At 50.3% G+C, this 24130-nt stretch overlaps 11 protein-coding genes across 11 annotated transcripts; 3 read left to right on the plus strand and 8 right to left on the minus strand.

Moving 5' to 3' along the window:
• Nucleotides 1-40: 40 nt before the first annotated feature.
• On the minus strand, nucleotides 41-1500 carry N7506_009855 (uncharacterized protein; the record flags this gene model as incomplete). Its single annotated transcript, XM_056959148.1, has 2 exons — nucleotides 41-412; nucleotides 466-1500. The coding sequence occupies 2 exons, from the start codon at nucleotides 1498-1500 to the stop codon at nucleotides 41-43; spliced, it is 1407 nt and encodes a 468-aa protein (XP_056808538.1).
• Nucleotides 1501-2016: 516 nt separating this feature from the next.
• Nucleotides 2017-2283, plus strand: N7506_009856 (uncharacterized protein; the record flags this gene model as incomplete). The annotated part of the gene is made up of 1 exon (XM_056959149.1): nucleotides 2017-2283. One exon carries the CDS (start codon nucleotides 2017-2019, stop codon nucleotides 2281-2283), a length of 267 nt encoding a protein of 88 aa, XP_056808539.1.
• Nucleotides 2284-2299: 16 nt separating this feature from the next.
• N7506_009857 (uncharacterized protein) lies at nucleotides 2300-3020 on the plus strand (the record flags this gene model as incomplete). Its single annotated transcript, XM_056959150.1, has 2 exons — nucleotides 2300-2332; nucleotides 2412-3020. 2 exons carry the CDS (start codon nucleotides 2300-2302, stop codon nucleotides 3018-3020), a joined length of 642 nt encoding a protein of 213 aa, XP_056808540.1.
• A 715-nt stretch (nucleotides 3021-3735) lies between these two features.
• N7506_009858 (SEC14 family lipid-binding protein) lies at nucleotides 3736-4928 on the minus strand (the record flags this gene model as incomplete). Its single annotated transcript, XM_056959151.1, has 3 exons — nucleotides 3736-4374; nucleotides 4457-4580; nucleotides 4690-4928. The coding sequence occupies 3 exons, from the start codon at nucleotides 4926-4928 to the stop codon at nucleotides 3736-3738; spliced, it is 1002 nt and encodes a 333-aa protein (XP_056808541.1).
• A 1224-nt stretch (nucleotides 4929-6152) lies between these two features.
• On the minus strand, nucleotides 6153-8688 carry N7506_009859 (Ras GTPase activating protein IRA2; the record flags this gene model as incomplete). Its single annotated transcript, XM_056959152.1, has 4 exons — nucleotides 6153-6313; nucleotides 6366-8214; nucleotides 8289-8422; nucleotides 8475-8688. 4 exons carry the CDS (start codon nucleotides 8686-8688, stop codon nucleotides 6153-6155), a joined length of 2358 nt encoding a protein of 785 aa, XP_056808542.1.
• A 2597-nt stretch (nucleotides 8689-11285) lies between these two features.
• Nucleotides 11286-13743, minus strand: N7506_009860 (exosome nuclease subunit RRP6; the record flags this gene model as incomplete). Its single annotated transcript, XM_056959153.1, has 2 exons — nucleotides 11286-13563; nucleotides 13685-13743. The coding sequence occupies 2 exons, from the start codon at nucleotides 13741-13743 to the stop codon at nucleotides 11286-11288; spliced, it is 2337 nt and encodes a 778-aa protein (XP_056808543.1).
• Nucleotides 13744-13826: 83 nt separating this feature from the next.
• On the plus strand, nucleotides 13827-14252 carry N7506_009861 (uncharacterized protein; the record flags this gene model as incomplete). Its single annotated transcript, XM_056959154.1, has 4 exons — nucleotides 13827-13867; nucleotides 13919-13956; nucleotides 14014-14084; nucleotides 14157-14252. The coding sequence occupies 4 exons, from the start codon at nucleotides 13827-13829 to the stop codon at nucleotides 14250-14252; spliced, it is 246 nt and encodes an 81-aa protein (XP_056808544.1).
• Nucleotides 14253-14540: 288 nt separating this feature from the next.
• N7506_009862 (phosphatidylinositol N-acetylglucosaminyltransferase) lies at nucleotides 14541-17330 on the minus strand (the record flags this gene model as incomplete). The annotated part of the gene is made up of 5 exons (XM_056959155.1): nucleotides 14541-14885; nucleotides 14940-16622; nucleotides 16683-16826; nucleotides 17007-17099; nucleotides 17211-17330. 5 exons carry the CDS (start codon nucleotides 17328-17330, stop codon nucleotides 14541-14543), a joined length of 2385 nt encoding a protein of 794 aa, XP_056808545.1.
• Nucleotides 17331-17872: 542 nt separating this feature from the next.
• N7506_009863 (mismatch repair ATPase MSH2) lies at nucleotides 17873-20771 on the minus strand (the record flags this gene model as incomplete). Its single annotated transcript, XM_056959156.1, has 2 exons — nucleotides 17873-20680; nucleotides 20748-20771. The coding sequence occupies 2 exons, from the start codon at nucleotides 20769-20771 to the stop codon at nucleotides 17873-17875; spliced, it is 2832 nt and encodes a 943-aa protein (XP_056808546.1).
• A 451-nt stretch (nucleotides 20772-21222) lies between these two features.
• Nucleotides 21223-22695, minus strand: N7506_009864 (DNA replication factor Cdt1 C-terminal domain-containing protein; the record flags this gene model as incomplete). Its single annotated transcript, XM_056959157.1, has 1 exon — nucleotides 21223-22695. The coding sequence occupies one exon, from the start codon at nucleotides 22693-22695 to the stop codon at nucleotides 21223-21225; it is 1473 nt and encodes a 490-aa protein (XP_056808547.1).
• A 682-nt stretch (nucleotides 22696-23377) lies between these two features.
• Nucleotides 23378-23957, minus strand: N7506_009865 (uncharacterized protein; the record flags this gene model as incomplete). The annotated part of the gene is made up of 3 exons (XM_056959158.1): nucleotides 23378-23590; nucleotides 23676-23776; nucleotides 23846-23957. 3 exons carry the CDS (start codon nucleotides 23955-23957, stop codon nucleotides 23378-23380), a joined length of 426 nt encoding a protein of 141 aa, XP_056808548.1.
• Between the last annotated feature and the right edge of the window lie 173 nt (nucleotides 23958-24130).

Consider the following 24130-nt stretch of genomic DNA (forward strand, 5'->3'; position numbering starts at 1 on the left):
ATGACGACATAATGATATTAATATACAAAGGTATAGTACATTAGTAGATATGACCTTCGCGATCGATCTCAGCAGCTTTGGGAATACCCTTGAAAATCCGCCTCATCGAAGGTGCTCGTTCCTCCAACACTGGCCGCTTGGACAGCAGTGTATCACGCTTGGCCACGGGTGTCAGATCAAGTAATTCCGTTGCTGACTCTCCGTGGTCATCTTTAAAGACATCAGGCCCAGTGATGTGTCGCTTGCAGGCTTCCGCTGCGCGGGCAAGGTTATCTTTCTTGCGCTGAACTGCATCGGCGTCTTTGTCAGACTCCGTGGGTGTTTTCGACAGCTCGCGAATAACACCATAAAGATATGTGACAAATTGCCAACGTGATGTTTGGAATAAGAATGTTGGCATGATGTCCGGTATCTGCTAGAGTTAGCCAATCGCCCATGCAGAGGGTGCAATTCTTTTCAACTCACCTTGTCGTTTAGATAATACAGCTCGTCACCACCCTCTTCGACGAACTTCTTCAAGGCATCAATTCTTTCGCGGTCAATAGATGCTAATCTCAGAGCATGCAGTAAGCTGGGGATATCCCCAATCTCATCAATATGCGGTTCTTCGTCCACTGTCATACTTGCGCGGTTCAGGAATCCAGATTCCACTCGCGAAAGACCAGCAATACTCTGCTCCCGGCTCCTGGCCCGAGGGGTGTGGATGGTAAAGTAGTCCCCGTTGAGCATGTGGGCTTTTTCGAAATCAGAGCGGCCACGAAGACGCCGGTCAGGGACCTTGGTTCGTAGTCTGACCCAACGTCTCCTCCTAACAAATGAATGGAACCAAGGCTGTGTGCCGTGCCATGATGAAGAGGAAAATGAAAACGAATACTGCCATCCTTGTTCGTCAGTGTCTCCAGACATATCAACATACCAAGCCTTCCATGCCCACTCCCAGCTTGGGTCGGGCAGTTGGGCATTGGTAATATTGACAGCACTGGCTCGGCGATCCTGCGTCATCCAGGCTGCAGGGTCAAAGTTCAGAAGAGAGCTCTGCGAATATCGAGGTACTCCAAATAGAAACGAGCCTCGTTGGTTCTCATAAAGAATATCCATTTCCGATCGTGGCTTCCCGTCAATGCGGGTGTTGGGCTCGGCTCCATTCAGGCCGGTGTCGGTCGTGACGATACTTTGTATACGCGATGGATTGAATTCTGCCGTGTCTGTATCTCTGCCTGCGCTGCCTTCGCCAGTCGAGCTTGCGGATATGGACCCGCCGCGCACCTGGGATGATTCTCGACTGAGCGAGTCGCCTGTGTCGGGGGCAATACCCAGTCTTTCGGGCTGCCATTTTGCATACTTTCGTTTTGTGAGCTGGCTTTGGACCGATGCGCGGCTGAGGTGTTTAGTCAGGCTTGCTTGCCGATCGAGTGTTGATGTGCGCCGTGGGGTCCCTTCGCCGGTGGGTTGTTGTGGGACGGTGTTATCCACCAAAGAGAGAGATGGCGTGTTATCCATTGAATCGGCGCGATCATCCAAAGGAATATTTAATTGACGTTGGCCCATTCTAAGAGCGATCCAGCCCTTGTTGTATTCACCGAGCGTGTTGGGCCAGCGCTATCTTAGGGGTTGTCATTCAAAGGTCGAGAAATAGGGGACAATAAGAAAAATGGAAGCGATAGAGTGATCAAGTGGGTATAATAACAAAAGAAACAGGAAGAGAGGTATAAAATAAAGGAGAGTATGACGAAGGAACGAATGAAGTGCCGGTGCAGATGCAACCTGATTACATCGTTTGCGGGGATCGTGCCAAGCCTGTCTATACAGCGGTTTCCAGCGGCCGGAATGCGAAATCAATTCTGCCAGTCTTGTAGTACTTGATATACTTCTGGGTTTCTTATTTGACCTGATTATGGAAAGACTTGTGTCCTTAAATATATGGTATCATGATTTTATGAGCTAACTTATTCCTTTTTCCCCTTTCGAATTGCGTTTTTCAATCAATCATTGAAGTAATCTTCCAAGCATCTAAAAATGATTGTACTTAAGCATAGCGGTAGGAAAAGCGGTAAGGTCTTTACTATGGGCAGAATCCAATTCCGCACCCCGGCCACTACCACCCACCGTTCCACCAAGTCAATCAAGACTCTAAAAAAACACCACAACAACCCAAACAGCCCACCACAATGTCGCACCACCGAAGAGTGGAGCTCCAGTCTCCAGCAGACTTCACCTACCTCTACGCCAACACAGTCGCAACCTCACGACAAAAACTCGATCTCCACATCCCCCTTCCGCTGACCAAACACCCGATCCCATGCGCGAACGCGTCCGCGAGCTAGTCGACGAAGTAAGTCCCCAGCTACAGCCACCACCCACCCAACCAACCCCCAGGTTTCCAAGCACCAAAACTAACATCTCCCCTTTAGTACATCTACAAAACTTTCGACACAGCCTCCAAATCAATCAGCATCAACGGCATAGACTCCACATCCTCCCAATTCCCATTCCCAGCCGCCTTCACAGAGCCAGTTGAGCAAGTGGAGTACGAGCCATATGACAGCGAGCTCGCGGGACGCGTTACATCACTATATGCGCAGCTAGAGTCGTTAAATACGACAGTTGCGCTTCAGAGACGGGATGCGCCTAGGCGCGCAGCTAAGGAATATGCGGCGCAATTGAAGAATATGATTCAGGAAGATGAGGAGTATGAGGTTGAACTTGAGGATGCGTTGTTAGGGCGTGGAGAGTCGGATCATGATTCGGATCGCATGGATGTTGATTCTGCCGCGAATGCGGGTAGCAAGCGGGATCCGGCTTGGAATTTGGAGGCGAAGTTGGGTTCGGAGGTTGAGGGGGAGAGGTGGAGGGGTGGGGACTTTGCGGGGGTTTATGAGGATACGCTGCGGTTGTTGTTGAGGTTGCAGGGTGAGGGTGAGGATGTGGAGGTTGGTGAGGGTGAGGCTTTGGCGACGACTGTTGGGAAGGTTGAGCGTGCTGGGCGTGCTGCTGAGGTTGTGGAAGAGATGATGAAATGAGATATTGGTTTGGATTGGCGTTTTGGGATTTGTTTTCTATGCTTTATACTTGGGAGAGGTGTTCTGGGTCCTGAGCTTCGCCTTCGCTCGGGAATGATGATACCATGTCTTTATTTTGATTCCTTTTTGTTGATTCGAGCTTCAAAGAATATATCTTTTCAAGTTCTGTTCTTTTATACCAATGTCTGCTACGGGCATCGATATATATACCTTTCGGTAGGAAAAGTCAAGACATGACAGCTACCATTTTCAATATGTGCTTTCTCATGTATACACACCAGCGCTGAACCAGAAAAACACCAGCTATTCACCTTCACACCAACTCACTTTTGAATTTCATCAGCTCCTGTCCCTTCTATGCCAAAAACCGCACACGCTGCGCATCTTGAACAGGCAAAAACCATACTAAACAAAAAAGCAAGCTCTTCATGATATCTAGATCCGAACAGAGAGGGGGGGAAATTAAACAACGCAGATAGCGAATGTAGGGCAAGGGGTCCACGAATTAGTGGATGGGTCGGCGAGAATGTGTTGAAACTACCAGAGCAAAGTCTCCAGTCTGCCAGGGGAGGTTGGCGTTGGATGGGAGATCATGTTTATAGATCGAACCACCGTTTAGAATTCTTTTTTTTTTTTTTTTGTGGTTTCTGTTTTCGATCCCCACGCAAGCTGAGAGGGGGTATATCGGATTTGATAAAGAAAAGGTTAGACCAACCTAAGCGGCAGTCTGAACACCCTCCTGGCCCTCGACATCCTTCTTCTCGTATCCGGGGTCCTCGTTCTGCACAACAGGCTCAGCGCCCTCGTTGGTGGTGGACTTGGCCCACGCAGGAGCGCGAGTCCACTCAGCCTCCTGCCAAGGGCCCTGATCAGAGAGCTGGCAGCCGTTGGGGCACGAGCACTTGCCACCGAACTCGGTAGGCAGGTTCTCGGCGGGGACCTGAGCGAGCAGCTCCTTCTGGTAACCGCTGCCGAGGACGTGGATCTTGGTCACGGTCACGGGGTCGAGGAAGGACTTGACGGCATTGAAAGCGCCGCTGAAGCCCCAGGGGGCGTTGATGAGGTACAGCTTGCCCAGACGCTCGGGGTAGTGGTTTTGCGAGATGTCGGAGGCTTGCTTGACGTATCCGTAGACGGAGGGGATGCTGGTGATTCCGACACCCTTGAGATCCATGATTGTGCAGCAGGTCTCGAGGAGCTTGCCGGCCTTGCGGGAGCATGCGGGCAGACGGGGGTCGGCCAGCTTCTCGTACTCGGAGACCAGGTTCTTCAGCATACGGTCGGAGGTGGTGATGTTGTACATCTTGTTCAGGTCGATCTTGCCCAGCTTCTCGATGTAGACGGGGCGGCCATCCTGTTTGGGTTGTCAGTTTAGATTTCGATTTTCGATTTTCTGCGGTCTGATTTTCTCAAATCATGTCATGGAGGAAACCCACCTTGTCCGTCTTGTGGTAGTACTGAGGGTAGTACTCAAAGACCTTCTCCTTCTCGGGGTACTCGAAGTTGGCAGCCAGGTCGTCGGTGCCAAACTCCTTGCGCCAGGTCTCGCTGTTGGTGAACCTATCAAAAAGCGTCAGTGAATCGAACCTCCATAGATCGATTACCCCCAACGACAGAAAGTCTGACAACCAGAAACTTCCCAGGCTGCGGGGAGATTTCAAGAACGTACATAGCCTTGGCGGCCTCGACATCGAACTTGCGAGCACGCAGGAAGCGCAGCAAGGTCAGAGTATCCAGACGCTTGGTGTAACCGAGCTTTTCCAGCTCAGCGCGGAGCTGGTGCACCTTAGCATCCTGCTCCGGGGTGGTGTGGCCGGGGTGACCAGGCTGAGCCTCCGGGGCGGTGGTGGGGAAGTCGTACTGGTCGTACTTGGGGTCTGTGGGGAGCTGGGACTCTGTGGCCGCCATTGTGAGTGATGGGAGGGGTATGTTCGAGGGGTTGAGGAGGGAAGGATCCAAAGTTGAGATGTTCTGGAAGAAGGGCGGGAGGCGGAGTAAACTGGCGTAAGTGGCCACTTTAAAGATGAGAAAAAAATAAAATAAAATAAAGGTCTCTGGGGGATCGGCTCCGGTTATTACCAACGCTATATACTATATACAGATTCCGTCCGATAATTCCAAATGATAGGGACTCTTTATTCTCATAGATTGTTCAGCATGGAGTACATCCCTTCAATGTCAGTGTCAATGTTATTGGGATCCACAGATGGGTTCTCTAAAGTTTCCCGCCAAGGAAGACTATGTACAACCTCCTTTCCAACGGTTCAAGAACGAAATGGCAGAGATATGACTTGTACTTCATAGTAAAACACGCAAGGCAGCAATTATGCGTAAAAAGGGGCAAGGAGACGAGGGGCAAACGTGGCGGTGTCAGTGACGAATCCACAGTAGCGTGGACGTGGACACCGGTTTTATGATATTCAACGTCCGAGCTCAGTATAAATGACTATAAGCTAAGATTAAGTCCAAAAGTCCAGTATTCAAACGGGTATTCAATTCAAACATCAGCTTCGCAACAGGTATTATTATACACGACCAAGGTCTAGGCAGTGATGGGAACAAAGGCCAATCGAAAAACCAAAACGAAAAACGAAACCAAAACAAAATGGGGTAAACATAAAATTTAAAAATTTATAGGGCTCAGCACCCAAACCAGGGAGGGGGAAACGACAACCATGCGCTGGGTATAGACATTGGAAGAATGAACAGACAAACATTGGGTAAAGTGGAAAAGGGGGATGGCCACCATAGAAAAAAAGAAAAGAAAAGATGTACATATAAAAAAAAATCACAGAATCATCGGCGTCCCGTACCAGCAGGGCCTTGATCATCCTCCATAGGGTATGTTCGTGTATCAGCAGCATTCACAAAGGGCGATTCACCCGATCTGCGGGGATGGGGCAGATCCTAGTCATTGCGTGGAGCAGTCATCTGATCCATCATATTTGAGATGGAGGGGGTACATGAGATATGACTTCCATGATCATCACATTAAGGGCCTGGGGCAACGGTCAATCATAAGACAGTTGCACCGGGCGTGGAGAGTTGAACATTCGATAGGGCTGTTCAACATTGGCTCGAGCTCATCATTCATCAAAGGGGGAGGGCTAGGAGAGCCCCGGCGGAGAGCCTTTACCACCCCTTCTTGCGTGCAAATCGTTTGTTGAGGAGCGCAAGAACCTTGGTCACATTGAACTGGACGTATTCCAGGTCGAGGTCTTCGAGGTTGTCCTTTTGCATTTCTAATAGATCATCGAGCTTGAGATCAAGCTCGAGTAGTCCACGGGCACGTCCTGAAATGATGGGTTAGTGTGATATCATTTGACGACTGATCGATGAACTCACCCTTGTAATGGAGACTGATCACGAAGGTTCCCGGCAAGGGACTCTTGAACATGAAATAAATGTTGGCTCGTCGATTCTCCGGGACATTACTGCGTCGAATGACGCCTTCCTTCTCAAGTTGCTGGTGGGTAAACTTGTACGGTCCAAGCTCTTGATTCTTTGGAGTCTTGCCGACACGAGTCTTACCCTCGGACTGGCTGCGCACGTTGTGAAGGTAGGATTTGTAGGTCTCCAATTGACCGACCAGATAGGCATTGTGGTCGCGGATGGTGGCAAAGACCTCTTCGAGCTTGCGCGTCTCGTCCAACACCTTCTCCTTGAGAGAACCTAGATGCACCAATTCCTGCTCCACCTCGTCGCGGAGAAGACTGAACTCGTCGGAGCGATCAATCACGCCCATGTCTTGCAATTGGCTCAGAAGCTCCATGGTACGAATACCCTTGCGTACCATAACGGCGTCGTTCTTCAAAGTTGCCGCAGCCTCGGCAATGCGATCGAGGCGCAGAGGGCGACGGGCGACAGATGTGTTCTGTGGAAGAGATCGAAGAATCTGGACAAAGGTCGACTTGGCCTCCATGAAGAACACCTCCTCCTGTGTGATATCGAGAGCAGCGGTCAAATCGTCCAAGGCGGTTTCCCACTTGCTGAACAATGGAACGGTAATGGTGCGGTTCTCCTTGCGGGGAACCTGAGGGGGAGCACCACCCAATTCTTGCAGTAAGACAGATAGGTGGGAGTACTGATCCTGGGCAAGGGCCGCAGTGTGCTTTTCCAACAGACCGTGCATGACGTACATTTCGTTGAGAGTGATTTGGAGCTCCAGATCGCGCTTGGACAAAGCCACGTAGTTGTCCATTTCAAGACTCTCGTAGAAGTCCTGCACCTCACACAGATCGAGCAGGAACTTGTTGACACGCTCCTTATTCTGTTGAATAAAGGGCTGCAGACTGGCCATGTAGGGCTCCTTGGCGTAGGAAGGCTTGTTTGCCAGGTTCTGGATCATCTTCGCGATTAGAGTGAGGGTGCGGCGGGGCTTGTCGGTGGGAGTGGCATCGATGAGCATGTAGGAGCGCGGTGTGACAATCGCCGGGTTGATGAAGCGCAGGAAGAAGAAACCACCGATCAGGGTGCAAATGGTCTGGTCCTGGGCGTCGGGGTACTTGCGGCGCGAGAGACTGCGAATCTGCTTGCAGATCCATCGAATTCCGTACGGGGCCTCATCTACGGAGTCAATGATGGTTGTGATGAATCCATTGGCAATGTCCGTCAGCATTTTGAGACGCGGCGCAATGATGGCCTGAACCTGGGCGTTTTCGGCGGCATCCTCGGCGGTAACAGACCGGGCTAGATAGTCTGGCAAGGAACCGGTTTCTTCTTCAATCTGCTTGATCATGCTCTCGTAGACTTTCAATGGATTGATCTCCAAGTCCACGTCTCGCAGCTCAATCAGCGCATTGATCTGATCCGCGAGGACCTGCTTCAAGTAACTCTGGCCGGGGCCTCGGCGCGTGTATGTGGTCATCATTCGGGAAACGGGGGTATTCTGGCGCAGCAAAGACGAGTATTCGGGCGTGTTGTCGAATTGGTATGTGAGGACGGACTGGAACATAGTAAGCAGGAGGTGCTCCTCACGGCTCTCGTATTGGTTTCCGTAGATGGTAAACATGACCGTCTGGAGGAGCGAGTCGATCTCGGCCATAGAAACGAGTCGGCACAGGTGAGCGATGTGGCGGGGTTCGGATTGCAGGAGGAATAGCAGGTTTCCATATTTCTGGGTTCGTTCGTCGTTCGGGAAGAAACCTTCTTGCGGGTCTGCGGTATCATCCAAGTGGCTAGCGACTTCATTTTGCTGTTCAGAGAGAAAGAAAAAAAGGGAATGTAAGCCAATGTGCGTTTCACGTTTCAAAACAGGGGCGCACTCACCTCTTCCAAGGCCATTCGGTTTTGAATCAGCAATGCGATTCGTGAATCGAGGTATCGCACATCCTTTTCCAACACAAAGTTCTTTTTCGATTGGGAGGAGATCCTTGATTTCAGATCTCGCAGATGCTTCTGTGCTGTCGGAGGGTTAGCGCGACCGACAGACGTGAGGGAGAGAGAGTGAGATACCTCGCGCCAAGTCATCGGAAATCTCCAAATCCCTGTCCTTTGCGGACATGGACAGGTACAAGGCTGTGACGGACATCCGCTTGGATTGGCGGAGCGACCGCGTATCGTGGGACGACATTGTGTTTTGTCGTGCGACGGGTTGAAACGAGGAGGATGAGGAAGAAGATGCTCTCGATTGTCTGGACGCAGGTTGGAGCATCGTCGCAACAGACATGTTGACGTGAAGAGGAAGAAAGAAAGTACAGGGGTTCGGACCAGAGGGAAGGTGAACCACGGTACGGAGTACGACGAGTTGGTATACCGAGAACGAGTCTCGGAGTTGTAAGAAGGACAAGGGAGGGAGGGGGAGATTATTATTTCGTTAGTTTGCTGTTAGGGCGGTTCTGGGGAAAAGTTGAAGTGGATGAGTGGGACTTTGGTTCTTTTCTATTTTATTTTATTTTATTTTGTTTATTTTCTATTTGGCTTATTTGATTTATTTGGCTATTTGGTTATTTGATTGTTAAGTTTAATGTGTTTGGTTGATTTGGGGCTGTTGGGCTACGGTTGTGTTTTTTTGGTATTTTGCATACACTCACACTTACACTTACACTGTGTATTCCTTATAGTCCCTGTACTCCGTACTCCGTAGTCACTCTATAGTTCCTATGTATACTCCTATGTTGTCTACTATGAAGTATGTGAACATGATAATATTCTCCCAACTCCGTATCTCCTAAAGATAGCGTCTCCCGAATGATACGTATTTCTTCATGCAAGGGGAAAAAAGGGCCTATTACCCCTGGCCCAATGCACCTTTTTCGCCACTCGGCCCATCTCCTTTCTGCCGCTTATTAGGCCCTAAATCCAAGATCTCCTCTATACTCCGTACTTGCATACTTTTCCACTGACTCGATCCTCTGCAATATCTGACGTCAGATCTTTCAAACCGGCTCGAGTCCGGCTACAGAGGATTCCGTACTCCGTCCTCCGTGCCCCGTTCTCCCTACGGATTCCTTATATATACTTCCGTACACACTCGTACCGCATGCATTCTTGCCTGCGAGTCACACGGGGGTGTCCACTGCCGCACCGTACCTGCATCTCAGCACTTGTACCCTTTGGGCTAGGGCGACAAGAAAGAGACATGGGAATGTTGCACTCTGCTTCGGAATGGATAAATCCGGTCTTGCTCGAGTGTATGGAGTATGGAGTACTCCGTATGGGAGTTTCTGTACGACGGAGCCGTTCAAACCCCCATTGTTCGAACTACTCGTACTCGGCACGGTAACCTGGTTTCATGTTGAGAGTGATCCAGGTTATGGGGACCCTGGAGTAACGCAGGACTCCATCTCGGCTTTTGTGTAGCACCGAGCCATCTCCAGGGCTACTTTGTACGGATAGAAAGTACTTGTACAAGTACTTGAGTATAAGTACCATGTGTATCTTTGTGCCGGGACTAGTACGGAGTATAGCATGATCTGATCCCGTACTTCCTACTCTCCCGGGTCCATACACGTACTTTACTCGTATGACCAAACTTTTGAGACTCAATTTTCCTAGAAAAGAGCCAAAAGAGCCATTAAAAAAAGCAAAAAAAAGGAAAGTATGCGGGGGTGCCAGTGCATGTTCTCCCCGAGATTGGTCTATGCTCGAAGCTCTCAGGGGTAAAAAGCGCGAGAGTGGAGAAAAAGGTGGGCCTTCAAACTTTTCTTATCATTTGATCTTGACCCTTTTGACCCTTTTTGCCCTAAGGCAACCGACGCCTAACTACTACTGCGTAAGTACGCAACAATCCCTGTGTACTCCGTCCTGGTACTTCCGAATAGAGTGGTTGGACCAACTGAGCACTTTGTGTCAGCTCTTGAAACACGCCAAAGCTTTTGCAGATCCATCCCCTGACATGTAACTGTGGTTACGTGCATATAGACTAACGTGTGCTCCGTATATTGAGCTCGACGCTACCTTGTTCCAAGGTTGATCCAATACTCTCGTCCCACGGCAACTCTCGGATGAGAAGACCTTTGGATATATCCAGTCGATCGACAGTAGCACCGCACGGAGTACGGAGTACTCCGTACAGAGTTCATTATCAGCCCTCGGATGTGTGAGTTACAGCCACGGAGGTGATCGTCCCTCCCGTTCCCACTTACGGACAGAGGGGCCCGTTGAAGATCCCATTTGAAGTATATTTTGCGAGTCAAACTTTGCTTTCAGTGGGGAATTGGTCAGTGCGGATAATGGAAATGGATATAATGATGTCGTTGACTTTCACTTCACTCCTTTTATGTACAAGTGCTGACCTTTGGTTTCTTGCTGTATATTGGGTGTTTCACGCAATGCCCTAAAATAGAACATGAGAAACCTTGCAACATGGGACCACTCACGCAACGCTAAATATACACGTTGTTTAGCTTGCCCAGGTGTATGTACCCTGAGGGCTTCACTGACTGTTATTTCATGCACGTATTTTATTGAACTACATCAGCTATGGGGGGTCGTTCAAGTGCTGAAACACACTCTGTTTACTTCCTACTTCCCAGGAACCCTCCCAGCTCCACCTGGGCACCTCGCATAATCTAATCTGATCTACTCCGTACTCTCTACCTGACACAAACAATACCTCGATACTTTGCATGGTCATAATATAAGCTTATTTTCATGAGAATCCAATATTCTCTTATCATACATACAAAAAGAGGGAAATCCCGGAGCCTTCAATAGACGCAAGGGTATCGCTATGCTAACTAACCAGAAACAAGAACCCATGGAAGAGAAAACCCACCCAAACCCCGTAAATGCTTTTGATGCGACTGGAGAAAAGCCTCCGGTCTATTGGCGGAACGTGAGAGACTTGCCAGTCTCGTCGCGCTTGATTTTCCGGGCACCCGAGGGGGCTTCCATGGCCTTGGCGTATGGGTTATGGATCTTCTTGCGGGAGTGGGTGGCTGTAGCAGCTGAAGGCGCATTGAGAACGGCTTCGGCGGCACCGTAATCAAAGGGAGCTTCGGCTTCAGCCTCGGCCCTTCTGGCGGCCTTCTTCTCCGCTTTTCTTTCCTTCTTTTCCTTCTTCTCCTCCCTACGAGACTTCTTGGTTTCCAACTGGATGAAATCGTTGCCGTTGCTTGGGTCGTCCAGGTCGGCGGTTGTGGACAGCGCTTGCTCGGGATTGTCGATGGGAGTGACCTTGCGTTTGCGGGGACCGCCAAGGTCCTTGACGGTGAAATACTTCTTTTCCTCTGGCTGCTGGGGAGCAGGAGCGGGAGGAGTTTCAGCGACAGGCTTGGTCGCTGTGTCCTTGTGTTCACGGGGTTCGGAAATGGTGGTTGGCACGGGTGGTAAGGGGAGTGAAAGACGTAGAGCCTCAGCACCAGCGGCAAGGGTGTATTCCACAGGCAGAGCTGGTTCTTTGGCTTCTAAAACATCGCCCCAGAACTGGGAAGTCTCGTACCGTCCAGCGACAGGAGCGTTGGGATCCCGAGCTTGAACGGCTTCGACGACCTTGGCAATATGCTTCGGGGGCGCGATGTCAAGCCAGTCGGGACCGTTGATACTGTCAACCTTGGCCTGCTTGATGAGATCCAAAAGGTCTGATGCCCGTTCTTTTGTGATGGGAGTCATCGGCGATAAGGTTCGGAATAGGGTTCCCAAGTCGAGCGGCATGGTCTGGGCAAGCTTGAACAGCATGTGCTTGGGGAAGACACACTGCCAGCCCTCGTCTTCAGCACGCGCGACTTGGTCACGGAACTGGTGGGCTGCCTTGAAGACAGCAAATTGTTCCTTGGAAAGATTTCCCGAGTTGCGCCAGAGAAGATCGTACCAGCCTCCTGGGCCATGACCATTCACGGCATCGTAAACAGGACGTTCGTAACGTTGTAAAGCTTCCTTCTTGGAGCCTTCGTTGACATAATCGATGTGGCTCGCTTCTTCGGTGGAATTCGCAATGAGGTCGTTTCGCAGACAGTCGTAAATGTAAAGCAGATAATGGGTATCAGACCTGGCATAGTCGAACATGCCAGTCGGGAGAGGGCGAGCGCGCCAATCGGCAGTCTGATAGCGTTTGTCGGCTTCGAAGTTGACGAACTTGTTGAGCAAGAATTTCAAGCTCCGCTTGGGGAAACCCAACGCAGATGCGGCATGGAAAGTGTCGAACATGCCAACCATGTAAAGGCCGAGGTCACGCTGCAACCAAATGATATCCATAGTGGAACCATGCAGGACCTTCAAGATCTTTGGATCCGTGAAAACCTCGTTCAGCATTTGTAGCTCTTCTCTCCAGGGTTTCAAAGTGTCCACCACCCAGTCCTTCTCCCGAGTACTGATCTGCATCAAAGAGACAAGACCGTGGTATGAGTGAACATCGTGATGCTCCAAATCGACGGCAATTTCCTTTGCCTTCTTGAGCTCCTTTAGCATTTCCTTGACTCCATCCAAAGTATCAACGAAAGTAGCGGTCGTGCTCTCGAAAGGCAGATAGTCGACAGGCGGAGAGACCTCGTAGACTGAGTTCGGGTATTGAGACTCGCGGATCTCTGTTTCATACGGATGAGGGTAGCCTTGTGCGCCGTCGATCTTCTTCATCTTCAGGCACTCGTCCAAGGGTACAATCGCATGAGGCTTGGACTTGAGGAGGGGCTTGAACGGGCTCATATCCGTACTGTCGGGTTTGCGCTCAAACTCCAATTGTGGTTTAGGGATTTTGGATGGGCCGTAGTCGTAGATGTTAGGGAAAGCAGGTGCCTTCTTGACCACAGGTGCTTGAGCTTGCTCCTCCTGAGACGGGCTCAGCTTCTTGATCACACCGGTGAACTCATCCAGGCAGGCGTCTGCCTTCTCCAAAAGCAGATCGATCACGTCCACCACGTCGCGCCAGTTATCATCGATAGAATCTTCATCTCGCAGGGTTGGAGCGGGCTTGTCGGTGCCGATAGTAGCAGCTTTGATCACTGCAGAGGTAAGCGCAATGACGCGCTGATTCTCTTCATCGAGCGACTCGGAAAATTCTTGGCTCGAGTTGCGATGGAAGTCGAGGTCTTCTGATGAGAGCTGTGTAACGTCTCGATTAAGCTGAAGCAAAGCGGTCTTCAACTTGTCGTGAAATGGGGGAAACCTGCAGAGTCCATGGTGACTAGCAGAGCTTCAAATGACTGGATTGCAGCAACTAAAGGTTGAAATCGCGGAGTGGAATCGACTCCGAAAAAAAATCACATTGGAGAAAGACCCGCGCTGACCGCCCGATACTGCCGACGGTCTTTTGCCATTTGGGATCTCCGAGTTCACCGCATTCCATTCCTCTCATTCCTCTCTCACTTCTCAGACTATAGAAGCATTTAAATTACTATTTTCGAGATTGACTTTCTCGAAAGTCTCGCCATGGCAGCTTCTATCGCCCCCGAATGCAACGAGATCAAAGAGTTGGTTCTGGCATATCTAGCGGCGACGTGACATGTTAACCATCTATACAGGAAATACGACACTTGCTTTCTCAAGTGGTATAGCGAGAGTATGAATAGAGAGCTTTTCCATTTGCCCAGAGCCATATATACTGATTTTTGAACAGAATACCTGCGTGGCAACACCTCATCTAATGACTGTGAAGCTCTGTTCCAGAAATACAAGGGATGTCTGAACGTAAGTCCCACTATGCTAGGTCTTTATTGTTCGCTTCCATTGCGTCTAACCAAGGCTTGTTCATGCTTATAGAAAGTCCTCAAGGAGCGAGGCATTGACACCATGGTCGAGGATGCCCGGAAGTCGGGCAGCGGCGAAACAGATGCAGAGTTCCTCAAAAAATCATGAGGATCTTATTTTCTTGGAGACTTTCAAGCCTTTGTGAAATACACATTGGTGCCATTTGTTCATTTTAGCGGCGGCATGAGATTTTCCATGCAACATGGTTTCATGGACAGGAGTTTACTGGTTGGGTCTTGTGGTTTTCGCTCTTGTTACATATAGCATATCTCACCTCTTAGCACACTCCACTTCTCTCATATGGATATACTACTGTTTTGGTGTCATGAGAATGCCATTCCATGATATTATTCTAGTCAACCATGAAGTCACGTATTATATACAGGATAAATCATCTCAACGATGGCCCCTTCTCCGTGGGTCTCCCTGACCAAAGTTCGCCGGAACCTTAGGAATAGGATTACCTGGGACTCCTATACCACCGCCCAAAGACCCAGAGCTGCTACTGCCGCCGCTAGTTTTCTTGGTCTGAGTAAGTAATGACCAAACCTCTGCCATGCCAGCCCGACGGGCTGGAAGCATACTATACTGCATGCTATAGAGGTTGCGCCGGTGGATGGGTGGAACAAAGCGACCGGTCATGAGACAGAAGATAACACGAGGGGCGAGGTAGTGCTTTCGAAGCCGATGGCCCAGTTGGAAGTATTGATCGAACATTGCGCGCAATGGAAGTGGTATAGACTAAATTCAAGGTTAGAGGTCTGATACGGGAGATCTGCGTTGTCATAAACATACCTCCAAGTGGATATAGGAGACTAGCGCTGACGACTCCGCGCTGGACGAGCTTCGGCTGGGCTCATCCCGAAGCTCGAAGCGGATGCCTCCTGGTAGACGCCTGGAGTCTTTCACGCGGAGCATCAATGCGAAGAGTGGGAAATGGTTCAAGAATGCAAGGCAGGTATCAAATCCTGCCTTCATGGAAATAATTAACATCCGGGCAGATGCAAAGGTCAAATAAAAGACTACCACTGTTGGAAGTAGGAAAAAGAGGACGGTGAAAAGAATGGTGCCAAGGAGAAGTTGGTCTAGGTCGTAGTCGCATGAATCTATTCGGTTGCGGAGGACGTTGCGTTTCTTTCCGCGGAAGAGGTGGAAAAGGGAAATGATGATAGTGAGTTGCCAGTTGAAGATCCGCGCGGAGGCAATATAGAAGGAGTAAATGTGAACAGTCAGGATCGAAAGGAGGTCGGAGAAGAGGGCGATTGGCATACTGGCCCCCGCAAAGCTGGAACATCCAACGACCCAGATGACAGCAGGAAGAAAAGGTTGAAGGTTGGCGATACAAGCAGCCCAGTTCTCGATGACCCAAAGGAACAGATCACCGAGGAAGGCTGCCAGCTCGTTGTTGAGCTTTAAACCGGCTGGCCAGTCCATCAGCCAAGAGATGGTACGCTGGAGTCCTTCCACGGTCCACCCAGTCAAGACTAGATTGATCTGTGAAGCAACCCAGTTCGCATTATCAATGATATAGGAGCCCATGGCAATTCCAATAATCACATCATTGGCAACAAGCCACAGACTGTTGTAGAACCGGATATAATCAGGGTGACTGGTCGTCACACTCTCCCAATTATCTTTCCTCTGCCGAAGCTTGACATACTGAATTGGCCAGTAGCAAAACTGCTGCAAACGTATATCGACCTGCTGGGCGGTGGCCGATATGTCCTTGAGAGCAGCAGCATCAGGCCGAGCACGCCACTCGAGAACTTGCAGGACAAGCTCCGCAACTGAACGATGACACACCAGCCCAATGACAAAGATTCGGGTAACAACAGGCCAAATCCATTGCCAAAAAACGTGAGCGATGCAGAGGACAATGAAGCCCCACAGAGTGGTCGCTGACTCTACCACACGCTCACCAACACTCATACTTCGTTTCGCACGAATCCCAATTAAGTGACTGTTCTTATGCATGAGCTGTGACATTTCGTATGCACAGTTGACTTGGTTTATGATGAGCGGGAGAGCTTGCTCCTTCTGCGATGGGACATGTTTCACCACGGAGTGGAGCTTGAGCTTCTCGACCAAGCCCTTGGATCCAGTCTTGTCACCTTCCTCTGGCTCATTATTGGTTGCTGACAGACCTAATGTCTCTGCCTTCGTCGCTTTGTCACCGAGGGCCAAAGAAATCGGGTAAAGTGACATGTATTCCATGCGTGTTGGATGCGGACGGTGATACATGATCACCTGAACGGAGAGATTCGCCTCCGGGGGACAAAATATCCGAGGAGCCTTCAGCGGCGGAGTCAAAGTGACATCGAGATGCGAAGAGCTGAAAGTTGTCGGCGAAACAGAGGAATTGGTCGAACCAAGCACATGCATCTGAGAGCGGCCGCAAAGATTGAATATGCGCACAATCGGGTGCGGACTATTTCGAAACAAGATCCCGGCACGAAGAGCATTGTCAACATTCCGCGGCTGTTCAGATTAATTGGTTAGATTATACTGCATGGACATCTCGGAGGTGACAGCGCCTACCTCGACATCTTCCAACACTGTAAGCACGAATAGATCAAGCTCCGAGTTCCGCCATCCGACAATCACACCAGGTGATGAAGATCTTGGGAGATCATACGGCCAGAATACCCGTAGCAGTCCATCACTCATGAGCATATTGTCATCCTCCACTCGAGTCTCAGAAGGAACCTCGACGGCGCAACTGTTCTCGCGCCGAGACGCCGAGATTCACGTGGCGCGGGTGCTATTTCACCAAACCGTCAGTATATAGACCCAACTAGATACGAAATGCCCTTGTGTGTGACCGGCATCCGGCGCAGCTCATGTCGCTTCGGGTTCGCTCACCAGTTGACCCTCCTTGGACGCGAGGTGATTGATAGGTAGGACGAGGAGGAAAAAGAAGACGGAAAGAAACAGGAAGCCCTTTGCAGTCCGTGTCTAGATAAGAGTTGGTTAGCGATATTGTTCTCAGTAGGATGTGCCTCGTGAGAGCGTTGGTAGTCGCAAGCGGAGGGGTGGCCGAGGACCGAGGCCGGAGAGCAGACGTACAACGACACCGTGATCCCAGGCAAAGATTGCCAATTCGTATAGACGGGTAACGAGGTCCCACCTAGCGGTAATATAGCCCGCGACAAAGATCCCAAGTGTGAGGACGGAAAAGGGGTGCATGAATCGAGGTGGTTCAGGCGGTCCGCGTTTAGGTTGCGCGCATAGCTGGATGAGAGGTTCGACGAGGGTTCGAAGGCACAACGACAAAAAAATTGATTGATTATGAGCTTGCGATAGGCGAAGTTTGAAAGAACGTATTGGAGACAATGCAAGAGCAATCGGATTCGGTGTAAAGTTGCTTCGTCACTATCCCGCGTTGATCGTCTAGACCGTCGTACACGTGACGGGCCTAATTTAGCCAAGAAGCTTATACTTACTTCTTACAGTCTGCTTACATTTGTAGATTTCGACATCATAGTCAGCTCAAGAATGTCCTTGAGCAGATGGTGCTCTATGGCTTAAGTTCAATTAAATGCTGTTGTGATATTTGCCGTTGATTGCATCGCTCAGTGAAGACGATGATAAGTTCAGACACACATACTTATGCTCAAAATCTCAATACACCATACCAAGTAATAGATGTGTACAATAATCCCGTCTCAATGCATGCCATCCATTAACGCCAAACCCCAAAGAAACCATAACATAGCATTGTTACACCCTCACAGAGCCTTGAGACCCTGGAAAACCTTGTTCGCCTGCAATTGATCATCAGCCTGCGCCAGATCACGCATGACCTGTCTCTTCTCCTCGGCCGTCATCTCCTTGCCCTCAGTCGCCGCCTTCCATTTCAGCAGCATGTCCTTAAGGAGTGCACTGCCCTCTTCGACCTCCTGCTGGGAATATTTATCCAGCGAAGGTGCAAGGGCTTGCGGCTTCCCTTCTTGAGTAGACCCAGACGTAAAGTCCTCGAGCTCCTCCGCCTTCTGGCGGGCCATGTTGACGACTTTGCTAGGGAAGCGAACGAGTTCAGCAACGTGAATTCCAAAGGATTGATCACAGATACCGGGCTCGACACGGTAAAGTAGGGTGACTTGGCGTTTCTTTTTTTCCTCGGCTTCTGCTTCAGTTTCGCCTCCGTCGTTGTCTCCAATGAAGGCTACGACGTGGAGGTTCTTCACGGCCTTTTCATATCGGTCTTGTAAGGCAGTGAGCTCGTGGAAGTGTGTGGCAAAGAGACCGAAGCATCGGATTTCTGTAACAATATGCTCTGAAATAGCCCAAGCGAGACCGAAGCCATCGTAAGTGCTGGTTCCACGACCAAGTTCGTCGATGATGATCAGAGACTCTGAGGTAGCTGATTTAAGGATGTTGGAGGTTTCGAGCATCTCAGCCATGAATGTTGAAACACCCTTGAGCTGCGAGTCACTGGCGCCAACTCGGGCAAGGATGCAGTCGAAAATAGTCAGTTCCGCTTCAGTGCAGGGAACAAAGCAGCCGGTTTGGGCCATGAGAGCAATTACTCCAATCTGCCGAATGTAGGTGGACTTTCCACCCATGTTGGGACCGGTGATGATGAGGAAAGATGATTCGTCGCGAATCAAGGAAACATCATTCGTGATGAAGGAGATGTCATCCTGCATTTCCATGCATGGGTGACGGGCCTCCTTGAGGACAGTGTTTCCGGTACCGCGGGGGTGCATCTTAGGACGCACATAGCCCGAAGGTGCATGCATAGAAGCATGTGCAAAGCTCACAATGACATCAAGGTGAGCCAGCACGCCAGCGAGTTGCTCCAACACAGGGCAGTACGAGGCGGCAACATTGACAACTTCATTAACCAGACCGGTTTGAGTTCGATTGTAATTCGAAGAGAGCTGGTCGTGCTCGCGGCGAAGGGTCTGCATGTTCGATGTGGTGAAGTATACACCGTTCTTTTGTGTGGAGCACTCCTGATATTCTTTCTTGTTGCGAATGCAACCCGCCTCGTTACGAGTGAGACGGAAGCACCAGCCGTGGACGCGGTGGTTTTCCATGAACAACTTCTTTTCCATGTCTTGTTTGAGGTCTTTAGAGACCCGTCGGTGCTCGGCATCCATGTCATGGCGCATTTTGTCCAGCTTCTTTCTGATGACCCGCAAGCCATCATCGAACTCGGGCTTGATGATGAACTCATGGTTTTCTAAAGCAGCAAGATCCACAGTCGTTTCAACCATTTCTTCAAGCATGGCCAGACTGTTTGAAAAGCCACGAAGCTTTGAAGTGTACTCTGCTTCCAGGGGCGTTTGGTACTGCTCATCCATCACATCGTCCAGAGCACTCACGAAACCAGGTAGTCGAATAGCAACCTGGTATGCGCGAACAACATCCTCCAGATTCGCCTGCTTCCTCTGGAAACGCTTTGCCAGGCGATAAAGGTCCGGAATGGAACGCAAATGCTCCTCTTGCATAGTCTGTCGAAGCTCAGTGTTGACAACGAACGCTTCAACCAGCTGTTGCCGCTGTTCAATAGCCGCGAGATCCATCAAAGGCTGCTTCAGCCATTGAGCCAGCAACCGGCTGCCCACAGGCGTCTTGCAATGATTCAACAGACCGTATAAACTCATAGACTTGGCACCGTCCCGCGGACCAGGCATAAGGTTCAGCGCACGCAATGCAGCAGCATCAAGCTTCATGTACTGCGACAAGTCATGCTGGTAAAGCTGATACTGACCAAAGTTCGTAGGATCAGTCATAACCTGAAGGTACTTGATCAGCGCCGAGGCAGATCCCATAGCCAGCTTGAGTTCCGTTTGAGGCAGTGTGCTCGCAGACCGCTCATCTCTCAACAGTCTTGTCAGATCCTGCTCGATATCTCTTACACCAAAGTCTGCAGCCGGCCGCTCAGAGATCGCAATCCCACAGCTATCAGCAATAGCGCGAATCTTAGCTAGCTCGACATCCTTGCGCGACGCGTCCATTGTCACAAGACATTCTTTAACTCCTAATTGAATGACCAGTGACTCGAAATTCGAGTAGATGTCATTGTCGAGGAATTCACTGACGCCCAGCTCGCGCACGCTGGCATCCGCAAAGCACACGCCGACATTCCGTGCCTCTGCTGCGCGAGCGGAGATCTTCACTGCGAGAATGATAGGCGATGAATCTTGCTGGAGTGCACCGACACTACCGAGTTCCTCTTCGACATCCTGCAGGTTTCCAGGGCTGGCTTGTTTCACCAGCTTCCAATTACCCTTTCCTGTGCCGGCGGATGCCCAGATCTCAATACGCTTGTTGAGTCTGAAGAGCGCTTCTCTGAGGAAGTTCCGGAACACAGTCACGCTCAAGGTGACGGATGGAAGGCCGCCCGTCTCGCTGCGGCCAAGGTTGCGGAGTACGGAGGTGGTTTTGTAGACGGTTCGTGCAATGAATTCGGCATCGGCGCCGTGTGAAGAATACCAGTCACCGCGATCGAACACGCGGATGGTTTCGTCATTGTCGGGCGTGGGGAGCGAACGGTAGAAGCCGATGAAACCGACTTCGTCGTCGACCTGTGTTGGTTGAATTGGAGTTAGTCGTTGATCAATTGATTGGAAATCAGGGTGTGTAATCTCTCACCTTCAAATCAGGCCTTGAAGACATCGTTTCGAGTTATGGGAAAGAAATTCACTTCAAAACACGATTCGAGAGGATGCTATCAAGGTGGTTTGGACGAGTCCAATTCGACGCGGTGCTACGCGTCCACGTGATCGCGTCGCGCGTTAAGTGGGTGGGATCTACGCAGAACCACGCTTCTACTATGTACGGCGTGTTGTTTAATTGATACAATCTTTTAAATTTTTCTTTGTCTGAGTATGGATATCAAGTTGACTGATTAATGTTATTATGATTGTTTGTCCGAAGACCTAATGCTGGATGCTACCCAAAGTAGCGTTGATGCTGAAAAACATGAGGTAAGATACAGGGTATAGAGCGCTGATGCAAAGCCGCGAGCGAATCGACTCTGCGGATGAGAGGTATAGAAAAGGGAAGAAGCAAAAAGACAAGGAAAGAAAGACAAGCAGAGGAAAAATAAGAGACCATCACAAAACCCTCAAACATTGGGGGCAGAAGTCTGTACAGAAGGAGAGGAACCCCATTCGGCCTTGAGCTGAGCCATCTTCACACCAATGTCTTTAACACAGACATCCCTGCAAGACTTCAACACAACCGACTTCATAGATCCAATAGTCACAATGCTAACCCAGCTACCAGCGACCTTGGAATCAGCCAGAATCTCAAGACACTTCTCAACTTCATCAGGAGCAATCTCGCTGCGAATAGAGTCACGAACATGCTCAATCATAACATCAAGCTTAAACGGCTTGCGCTGAGCAGCAAGCATCGCCCGAATCCCATGACCGACAGTCCCAGCAGGACGCAACATAGCCAGGATCCCAGCAACCTCCTCGACACGATCCGCAGCAGAGCGACGCACAAGCTCAGTCTTCGAAGGCGGAGGCGGAAGCTTAGACTGGCGGAGCTGCTTACTCTTAATACGATCCAGAAGACCCTGTCCACGACTAACAGTCGCCTTGCGTTCAAGAGGAGTCATGTCAACCTTATCGGCGCGCAGTCTCTCGGCGTTCAATCGCACAAGACCTCCCTTCAAATCCTGCAGTCGCTGCTGACCTTTCCGGAACGTAACTAATGGAGCAAGAGATTCGTGGATAGTGGCGAGGCCGAATGAATCCGTGAATAATGTCGACTGCTCTTCTTCACTTGAGTTGCGCAGGGACTCCGGTGCTTTCTCCCAAAGTAATTCCAGTGCTTCTTCGAACGAGTCTTGCATGATGGGTGGTTGGACGCTGATGATCACGGTGCGTTCGATACAGATCTTGCCGAGGCCGTAGTTCGCCATGCGATATGAGATGCTGGAGACTAGTGTGCTCTGCTCCCACACCCACAGGATACGCTGTAGGTCTTTCGTTTGGACCTTGCGTTTGTTCCAGAGACGAGTGACGCTGCCGAGGAATTCGCGGAGGTCGGCGGGTGTGTTTGCGCCATTGTGCGCCATGTGGATTGAGAAAGCCTGCACGAAGGCTGAGTGGAGGTTGAGAATGTCGTGGAAAAAGGCCGGTCGTTCGACCACAGGTGTTTCTTCGAGGACTGGCGCTACTTTTTCGAAGTTCAGTGTCCTCTGCTTAGAAGGGGCGGAGGGCGTTGAAGGTGGCTGCTGGGCTGATGCGCGACCCCGTCGGCTTGGGGTTTTCTTTGGCGATGTATAGTGGCCACTGCGTGGTGAGTTGACGGAAAGTTCATTTAGTCGCAAAGTTTTCGACGGTGATTCTTCCTCCTCAATTGTGGTTGCGGTCTTGCCGTTGTCGAAGTTTTCGAGTTCTTGCAGCTTGCGTTTCTTGGAAGGCGAGACGGGGAGCGACTTTGTCGGGGTAGCAGTCAGGACAGGAAGCGACTTGGTGGAAGTGAGCGTATTCTTTGCAGGCAGTTGCGTGATGCCGGCCTTGGTTGCCCGAGTAAAGGCCTGGATTGCTGGCTGCTGAGCAACGCGGCTCCGGGAAGAGCGCATGTTGGGAAGTTTTCGGAAAGGGCGACACAAGAATAGCACTGTAGATAATACACGAGGTAAGAGTTATCCACAAAAAGCAAGTAGTATCTGGAGTAAGAAGGTAGAAGTGGGAAGGTGCAAGGGAGGGAAAGTGCAAAGGAGATTTGCACGCGTCGAGGCGCGTTGAAACCACACTATACCGTTTTGGGTCAAATGGCGACGCGAGATACGCGCTAACACAAAAGAACGGTGGAGATTAAAACGGACTTGAAGTTGGACGTGACTCTCAATTCAAAAAGGGCTAAGTGGGCTTATTATAATAAACTGTCAATCTCTGTGTATACAGCGGGGTGCACATTCTCGTCACTATGGTAATGCCCCGGCATTGGAATGTCACTGCCAGCTCAACGGGAATACCCCCGGGTCCATAACCTTCCAGGATATCACAGTATTTAAATGATGTGCACACTAAAGCTTCTTGTAAGATTTACAGCGGGGAACACATAACCCGTATCGGATAGTCCTGGACGGAGTAAGCTACGTGATGTACTTATACTCCGTACCGAGTGGAGTATCTCGAGTCCGTCAAATGCCCGAACAGTCAACGATACTCCTTACTCCGTATTCCATATACATTTAAGAAACCGTGCAGATTGAATTAATCATATAATATTCTCTCGCCAGGTAATCGTTAAAAAAGCAATCATTTCTTACTACCAAACCAACCAGAGACAGTCCCCTTAGCCTCAGCAGCCTTCTTCTCAACATCACGATCCACCTGATCCACCCCGCTATTAACTTTATCCAATCCAGCATTGAACTTGCTCTTAGCATCGCTCCGGAGTTCCTCGAACTTGTCCTTGCCATCTTGAGCATACTCAGGAATCTTCTTGCCTTCAGCACGGGCACGAGCAATCTGCTTGGCCATTAGTATCTGTCTTGATACCTTGATCTTGAATCCGTGCGGAGTATGGAGGTTGCAGTATGGAAGTGGAACTTACAGCGTCGTCGACGGTAGAGCCGGCTTCCTTGCCGAGGTCTTTGCCGTATTTCTCGGCGCTGTCGGTGCTGGGGATCTTCTCGCGGGCTTTTTCGGCGTCGACTGGATGGGTTGTTAGATTAGATTATTGATGGTGATGGTGGTGGTGGTGGAACGTGGAAATGGACGTACTCTTCATTTGGTTCTTGGCTGCTTCGGGATCGCCACCGGCGCTGTAGAGGTAGTAGCCACCAGCGCCCGCTGCGGCGAAGCCCAGCATCAAAGGAATCTTGCTCTTGGCCATTGTGAGTTGTGTTGAGGGGGTGTGTGGGAGTTTGAAAGTGTGTGAGTGAGGAGAAAGGTAGTGCATTGGCTGGTTTTATAGTTTCCGGTCGAGACTATGACGTCGGTATCTCCAATACCTGTATTCCCCAGCAGCGTCTCATCCCCCTGTACATCTTTATGATTTTTTATAAT

This window comes from Penicillium brevicompactum (genome assembly GCF_028827555.1).
Source record: "Penicillium brevicompactum strain IBT 35665 chromosome Unknown utg000006l_segment0_segment0, whole genome shotgun sequence".
Lineage (NCBI taxonomy): Eukaryota > Fungi > Ascomycota > Eurotiomycetes > Eurotiales > Aspergillaceae > Penicillium > Penicillium brevicompactum.